Raw genomic sequence first — 8,508 nt, 5'->3', positions numbered from 1 at the left:
ATTGAAGCTATGCTGTCATAAAGCACAGCAACAGTTTTCTGAGGTTCCAGCTTTCCTGTTAGCACCTCTAAGAACACACGTAACAGAATTGACAAGCAATGATGGGTTTCAAGGGTTCATTCTTTATTTCGACAAGTCAGAGTGAAAAGAAGGTGGTTTGGAATGGAAAGTTATCAAATGAAAGATTCCACACTGGAAAAGTGAAGTAGAGGGAAAGCAGAGGAAGAAGAGGGAGAAAGAAAGAATGAGAGAGAAATAAAGAGGGAGAGAGGAAAATAGGGAGGGGTAGATAGACATAGCAGGGAAGGGAGAAAGAAACTCAAAGGCAAGAAGGACAAGAATTCTATTAAAGTCAGTAAGTTACTTAAAATAATGAACAAAGACAATATGATATGACTCACATTTTCTTTATTGTGAAAATACCATATAGAGGGGTTACAATTACATGGGCAAGATAATGAGTACATTTCTTTTCTTTTTTTTTAAATTTAATTTAATTTTATTTGTGAACATACTGTACAGAGGGGTTACAATTACATGGGCAGGATAATGCATACATTTCTTACCAAGCATTGCAGCATCCTCCTTTGGTTTATCCTTCACATCCCTTCCCAGCTTCTCCCCTCCCCCCCAATCCCAATCCTTCTCCTCCCCCCCCCCCACATTTCACCCAGCAGCATCAGAATACACGTTTTTCTCAGCAGCACTTGGGACGTTTTCTAAAATGAGTACATTTCTTATCAAGCATTGCTGTCTCCTCCTTTTTTCCCCTAACCATCCCTTCCCATCTCCCACCTTCCCCCTGCCCCCCCCACAAAGTTGTAAAGTTTGTTTTTCCACATAAGGACTTGTATATCTCATTGTTGCAATGGGTCCACCTGTATTCCTATTTAAATGATTTGTTTTTTTCCCTGCCCCTCCACAAATTATACCAACATCAAATACAGTGGAGGAGGGACATACAACGCAACAAAAACTTATCTTATAAATATGTTAGAAACAATCACATGAAAGAAAAAAAAAACATTTGAGTACTTATCTTGGGGTTCATTTCACTTTTTTAATGGTGTTCTGATCTTGCAATTAGGATCTCTGAAAGTTTCAAACCTTAGTTTCTAATGCATGCAATAACATTTTTACTGCAAGGGCACTGAAAATGAATATATATGAAATTTCATGGAGGATGAGGAGTATTTTTCTCAACTGTGAAATTTGCTTCACTGTCTCAAATGTGATTCTATCACTGGGTGGTCCTTTCTCAGGAAATTTTGAACATTGAGTTCTTATTTCTTCTTTCCACCTTTTTTTGGAGGTGGTTTTCCTTTCTGACCTGCCCTGGACTTCCGAATCAGAATGACCAGACAGATTATTAAGAGGATTAGTAATAGAACTAGTGCGAGTAGGAAAAGTCTAATGTCCAGCCGTGTGCTAGAAGGTTGTTCCGGAGCTGGGCCACTATCAATACTACCTCCATAGCCAGTTGCTTCACACAGGGGTGGTGCCCACCCATACTTGCAATGACAGTGATGTTTATTATTGCAGATGCCACGCTTATTGCAATATTCTTCTGAACAGTCACTTGCCTGGAGTGCTCTCGGGATGCACCTCCTCCTGAGACACATATGTTCTAGACCACACTCAGTTCCATCTTTGATTTCACCCACATCATCATCTAAGACCACTCCAAAGTGGATGTGAGTGCTCCAGCAAGTCATATCATTGATTTCAGTCCAATGTAAACTGGAATGATCTTCCAATTTGGGAAGTTGCTGCACATTATCACACTGAACTCTCCCACAGAGAATATCTGTACTATTACACTTTCTGTACCCATCTTGTGCAAGACCACAGTTTCCAATGCGGTCACCTCTCGAGTTGATATTTCGGTAGCAGAGCTCATTTGCATTTTTGGCACCTCTGCCAAAAATCTCCCTACACTGTTGGTCTCGGTTATTACATCGCTTGTTGTAGCAGTATGTAGCTTTAGAGCACAAGGACCCATCCAGCATATGTACATCTGGTGGACATTTGGGTGTGGTTCCATTACACCATTCAGGCAGATCACAATCATTGATCGGTTTTCTGCACAAGGTGCCTGCAGGCCTGATGTCACAATCTTGGCAACAGAGTTCAGCAGCACATTTGGCCCCAAATTTCAGAGAGCAGTTTGCCAGACAACATGGGTCTTCATCACACAATTTTATGGATCCACAGTCACACTCCTCTCCCTGGTCAACCACTTGATTTCCACACAACGTAAAACGATATATTTTTGATGATGGTGGTGGAAATCGTCCACACATATTGAATGAAAAAAAATTTGCAATGAAAGTATAACTGCAGTCGCTAAAATGTGTGGAGTTTCCTCTGCTTGCAGACATTAGGCAATCTTTTGCTCCACAATCACAGTCAGCTGTATCATGCTCCATACCCATAGTATGACAGATCATGTGTACCAATGTTTGTGCAGTTGCACGAAAATTTAATATAAAGATAGATACTATTCCACAAGACGCAAGAGTACATATAGATGCAGGTTCTGTTTTACCCTTATATATAGCAAAATTAGTTATCGTCAAAAGATGTACAGTGTCACTTTCCACATGAGCCAATTCATACATCTGATAACGACAAAACTCTGAGAGGGTAGTTTCTATAGTCCTAATAGTTATAAGATTCCTCACATTCCAGACATCAAGTCCAACCAAGGAAAGGTCAACACCTGCTGGTAAAAAAATGGAATTTGCTTCATTCATGATGATAAACACATCCGCTATCACCGCTGAGGTATTTCTATTCCGATGAATGACATAACCATGGTCTACACACAATACAATTTTTATGTAATGCTTGTGGGTCCACCAGCCTTCAGAGTTACTCTTTCTCATCATGGAATCATCACTCTTTTGCAACTGCAATCTTTGTCTTATTTCTTCATCTGTTAATGCACATCTCATAGCTGGGGACTGTAACTCATCCCTCTCTCTCTTATAAACCAGATGTTCAAATGTGGCAGAAGGGATCTTGGGCATGATTTCATAAGACATACCATTTATTTGTAGTATTCCCTGAAAGCCACCAAAACAGGTGTTAAGAACCACCATGGAATCTGGGTCCCCTTCCATATACCCCTGGTAAAAGCAGTCCTCCGGAACAAATGGCTGTTCCTCAAGGAGAGCTCCTTGCTCGGTGTAGGTGAACACAGAGAAATGTCTGGATAGTACAAGCTTCTTGGTCTTCAAGTGGATAATGTGTCTCTGTCCCCCAAAGTACAGGATATAGGAGAGCCAGCCTGGACTCTTCATGCCGCTTACTTTCAAGGGTATCGTCACCTCTGGGGGGCTTTGATCCTGAGCCTGTCCAATCTGGGGCCAACCATAGAGGACAAGTGACAAGGCAAACCAGAGCTGCAGGGAAGCAGTCTTCATATTCAGCAAGGTCTCCAACTCAGCCATCAAGACTATGAGGAGGATAATGTAGGGAAGGCTAGTAGAGGAGGGGTGGCTTTGACTTTTAATGGTATCTCTTCAATCAGAGTCAATTCTTCAGAACAGCAACTAAAAGAGAAGAAAAAGAAATGACATAATAGGAATGGACACATTGTGAGACGAGCAGCGTGGAGGAGAAGGAGCAGGCTATGGCTTAAAGTGGATTTGTATTTGGACTATGACATACATCAGTATAATTACTTGGATTTGCTCTTTATTTTCTATGTGGCAGTGTAAGGCAGTGGGCACGCAGAGAACTACAATGGCCATCAATGGACAATTCTAGAGCCTAGAGGAAGAACACTGAGATCAATTATACTGTCCTTTAAATATGAATCGTTCATTAACATTCCCACAAAACATTTAAAGCAAAAGCCATAACTACTTTAGAGACTGACAATAGGAAGACTGAAGATTTAGGACAGTCCAGGCCAAAAACAAAACACAATTCATAAGACCTTTAATAACCAATTGCTGTGTGGAATTGTGCAAAACTTTTCTGCCTAAGTTACATGGAGCTGAGGTTTGGAGAGTCCTATGCCCAGGGCAGAATGGTGAAAAAAGTCCAATGGCAAGGTGATGAGATTTTTTACATAGAAAGCCTGAAAAGTAGATAGCTGTGAATTGTTTACATCTCTGGGTAGGAAATGAGAAATAATCACAAAATAACCAACACAATACTGGGATGGGAGGTATGGCTCAGTAACAGAGAACCTCCATGCTCACGGTTCAAAAGCTAAGTGATGCCACAGGAAGTTTATAAATAAAAATGAATATTCAAAGCAAGAGTTTTCTTGGAAAAGTGATCATAAGTCTTATTTTGGAGATGCAATATTTATTTATACATATTCACTTCATATAAATGTGTACATGTACATCTATATTTCAATTTCAAAGGATCAGTCACTGATTCAAATTAGTTCAGGTGAGATAGACAAGAGTAACAACAAAAAAAGAACTCACATTTATTACGTTCTATCAGGATTCTTAATGTGTATTTCCATGATGGGCATCCCTCTGATCCTGTGACATTGCAAAGTGTTAAAGCATCGATTGTGTTCCAATAGCTATAAAAGTGGATATGCTATAGAAGTGGCTATTCACATTTGATTAAAAATACAATATAGGAATTGGAAAATAGTTTCCCTTAGATCAATAAATGGATTTTACTCAAATGTGTTTACATTTGATCATGCCCCAATGACAACATAGTTTTTGACTTTATACAATAAAAAGGAAGACAAACTAAGTGGAAAAATCACTGCTGTAAATGAGAATATTAGAGGCAAAACAAGGTTCATTGAACTCCAAGAGGAGAGTAGAAAGCACAGGGAAAGACAGCACAGGCTGTGGCAAAAACATTGAAATTGTTTCCAACTTACAACTGTACCATTGCCAGCTCCCAATAAAAACTTGAAAAATCAATTTATCCCATGTAGAAACATGTTCACATATAAGATTACTAATGTGCAGGTATATCTCCCAGTAAGCAAAATGTACTAGCATGTGGTTGTGAAAATGAGAAATAAAATAGTGGATACCCTAGCCGGGCGCCGGTGACTCACACCTATAATCCTACCTACTCAGGAAGCTGAGATCTGAGGATCTGGGTTCAAAGTCAGCCCGGGCAGGAAAGTCCGTGAAACTCATCTCAATAAACCACCAGAAAACCAGAAGTGGTGCTATAGCTCAAGTGGTAGCGTGCTAGCCTTGAGCTGAAGAACTGAGGGACAGCACTCAGGCCCAGAGTTCAAGCCCCATGGCCGACAAAAAACAAGAAAAACAAAGAAAAAAATAGTAGGCAGCCTAATAATGATATATAACTTTGACCTTAAGTAAAATATTAATGAAACTGGATATTATGCAGTTTCTATGGTAGGCATTGGGGAGAGATCAGTAAATGGTACAAAGTTGTTAAGTTCATGATGTTGACCACTCATTTTGGGAGAATGACTGGTATAAAGATACATTTTAAAAATCCTTAAGCCTAAGCTGGGTGCTAGTGCATCATGCCTATAATCCTAGTTACTCAGTAGGCTGAGATATGAGGATCATGGTTCAAAGCCACCCCAGGAAGAAAAGTCCTTATGAATCTCTGATCTCCAATTAACTACTCTAAAACTTGAAGTGGTGCTGTGGCTTCAGTGGTAGAGCAGTAGCCTTGACCACAAAGAGGCTAAGTGCCAGTGCATAGGCTCTGAGTTCAAGCCCCATAATAGACAAAAAACTATAAGCTTGCATAACATTTTGTATGTGGCATGCCTATGTTTGTTAGGCTTACTGAAAGTATTAATGAGATTGTGAAATTACTGTGACAAGTAAATTATTTGGAGGAAGATTATTATGAAAATGAAATCTGCTCTGAAGAATCTAACATTTCTCAAAGAGAAAAGACAGTAATAAAAGATGACACAGAATGATTGCCTGTTTTCTCTGAGACTCCAGAGACATTTCACATTTCTTTAATGCTGTCATTTTCTTGATTTTTTTTGAAAGGGAGGTATAAGGGGTTGGTCATGGGGCTTGAACACAGGACCTGGGCTCTGTCCCTGAACTTTTTGCTTAATGCTAGGTCTCTGCCACTTTGAGCCACAGCATCACTTCTAGTTTTCTGGTGGTTAGTTGCAGATAAGAGTCTCATGAACTTTCCTTCCCATGATGACTTGGAACCATGATTCTCATAATCTCAGCCTCCTGAGTAGCTAGGATTGCAGGCATGAACACCCAACTTGCTTCTTTCTAACTTCTTCATTGTGGTTACAAATCATATTTTTATTTTAACCAGTCAGCTGTCAGGAGACATTTGGCCCACCTAGCTAGAAATTGTGAGTAGCTGAGGAGCCCTCCTCTATTTCAGGAAGTCATTGCCCTTTACTGCCCAAAGCTTAGTGGCTAGACTGACAGATTCAGAGACTTGTATCTGAACACCTTGACAATTAGAGACTTAATGCTCCAGACTTTGGAATCAAGACAACAGAATGAGTTCTACATTGCACTTGAGAGTTCATCTGCATGATTACCAAGAGACACATAAGAGCTGCAAATCTGGTATCTGCCAGGGGATTTCATTCTCCTAAAGATTCATGTGTCCAGATCTATGTCATTTCCCTCAGGGGATTTTTCTCATGTTTCCCCTCTAGGTTTCATCACAACACTAGGTTCTTAAGAGAACAGATTTAACCTGAAAAGTTTTAATGTCGTCATTCATTTGCTGGGGCTACTGTTACAAGGTAGCCACACAATGAGTATCTTAAACCCCAGAAATGTATCTGGAGTTTTGCAGGCTAGCCATCCAGGACAGCCGTATTTACAGGTCTATACTTCTTATGCACACGCAAAGGAATGACTCATTCCACTGTTCTCTCTCAGCTTCCTAGAAAAACCCTAGATTGAGCAGCAAACTTCTGATTATCAACTGCTATTCTCCTGCTGTACAAAATTTCCACTTTGAAGGAGATGAATACTTCTATGAGTCAAAGAAGTTCATTATATGACGATAATACAGTTAATCCAAGAAAGTCTGTGTAACTACTATTAGTACATACACCCCAAATATCAGACCTATTAAACATGTATTAGCAAACTTTCTAATGAGAAAGGAGTAGAAGAAATGAGCACAATCACAGTATATGATTGTAATAGCCCACTTTCAGTAATACTTGTAATGTACTTGCAGAGAGAAACTAAGTTGATTAGCTTTTAATATTAACCATCAGAATTTAGCAACAATATAGAAAAAGTAAAACTATGTATATATGCAGAACGTGCCAATAGCACTCAATAGCATAGCAAGAGACTTTTCTGTGTAACATACGAATGAAGTTCAGGACTAATAACATTTTACTCATTACAGAATATATTAAAGCTATATTCAGAAGATTGAACTCATAGCAAATATCTCTTTTGACCAATATTGAATGAGACTAAACATCATTCATAGAGGAAAAGCTGGAGAAAACACAAATGGGTAGAAATTACATCTTACCCATCTGAAAAATCAATATGTGGGATGAAATCACAGGGAACCATCTAGAATGTTGATGTAAATAAAAATGAAAACAGAACATTCTAAAACATGGGATATAGTATACAAAATATGAAATGGCAGTATACAACAATGTTGAGGAATAATAGAAATCAGAAAGGTCTGTTCCCAAATTTATCATCAGGAAGGAAACGACCAAGATTATAGCAGAATAAATTTAAAAATAATCAAATAACAGACATATAGGCTTTACAAATCATGGAATAGAGCCAGGTGCTGGTAGCTCCCACCTGTAATCTTAGCTACTCAGGAAGCTGAGATCTGAGGATCATGGTTAAAGCCAAGATTGTTACCTTCAATTAATCACCAAAAAGCTGCACGTAAAGCTACATCTCAAGTGGTAGAGTGCTGGCTTTGATCCAAAAAGCTTAGGGACAGCACCCAGGCCCTGAGGTCAAGCCCCAGGACACACACACACATACACACACACACACACACACACACACACACACACATTTTGAAACTGGCAATACTGCCAAAGTCTATCTACAAATTCGTGCAATACCCATGAATATCCAAAACCTCATTCTTCAATGAAATAGAAGAAGCAATCCAAAAATTCATATGGAACAATAAAAGACCCTGAAGAGCAAAAACAATCTTTAGCAGAAAGAACAGTGCTGGAAGAATATCAATACCAAATTTCAAACTCTACTTCAAAGCCATAATAATCTAAACATTTTTTTACTGGCACCAGAACAGACCTGAAGAATGGAATAGAACTGAAGACCCAGAAATGAACCTGCAGACCTAATTTTTTTTAAGGAAGCCAAAAAATCGGATGGAAGAAAGACAGCCTCTTCAGTAAATGGTGCTGGCAAAATTGGTTAAACACTTGTTAAGTCACTGTGCACCAGAATCAACTCCAAATGTATCAAAAACCTTGAAGTCAAAGCAGACACCCTGAAAACATTACAGGAAAGAATAGGAGAAACTCTAGTGCTCCTTGGCACAGCCAGATTTTTCTTAATAAAG

General features: G+C 39.2%; 1 protein-coding gene across 4 annotated transcripts in view; it reads right to left on the bottom strand.

Moving 5' to 3' along the window:
• Nucleotides 1-1,028: 1,028 nt before the first annotated feature.
• The window catches only part of LOC138823026 (disintegrin and metalloproteinase domain-containing protein 25-like), a 19,846-nt gene continuing 12,366 nt past the window's right edge, over nt 1,029-8,508 (bottom strand). For 3 of the 4 annotated variants that reach the window (XM_070015966.1, XM_070015965.1, XM_070015964.1), the window contains exon 2: nt 1,029-3,557. In XM_070015966.1, the coding sequence (XP_069872067.1) occupies nt 1,284-3,455 (2,172 nt within the window). In that variant the 5' untranslated portion in view covers nt 3,456-3,557 and the 3' untranslated portion in view covers nt 1,029-1,283. Of the gene's footprint in view, nt 3,558-4,451; nt 4,484-8,508 lie in introns of those variants that run through there. The other variant, XM_070015967.1, reaches the window with a different exon arrangement.

The sequence above is a fragment of the Dipodomys merriami genome, unplaced genomic scaffold (genome assembly GCF_024711535.1).
Source record: "Dipodomys merriami isolate MVZ:Mamm:240054 unplaced genomic scaffold, mDipMer1.0.p SCAF_12, whole genome shotgun sequence".
Classification (NCBI taxonomy): Eukaryota; Metazoa; Chordata; class Mammalia; order Rodentia; family Heteromyidae; genus Dipodomys; species Dipodomys merriami.
Note: the sequence above shows the minus strand (reverse complement) of the source record. Positions and strands in the feature narration are given on the sequence as shown.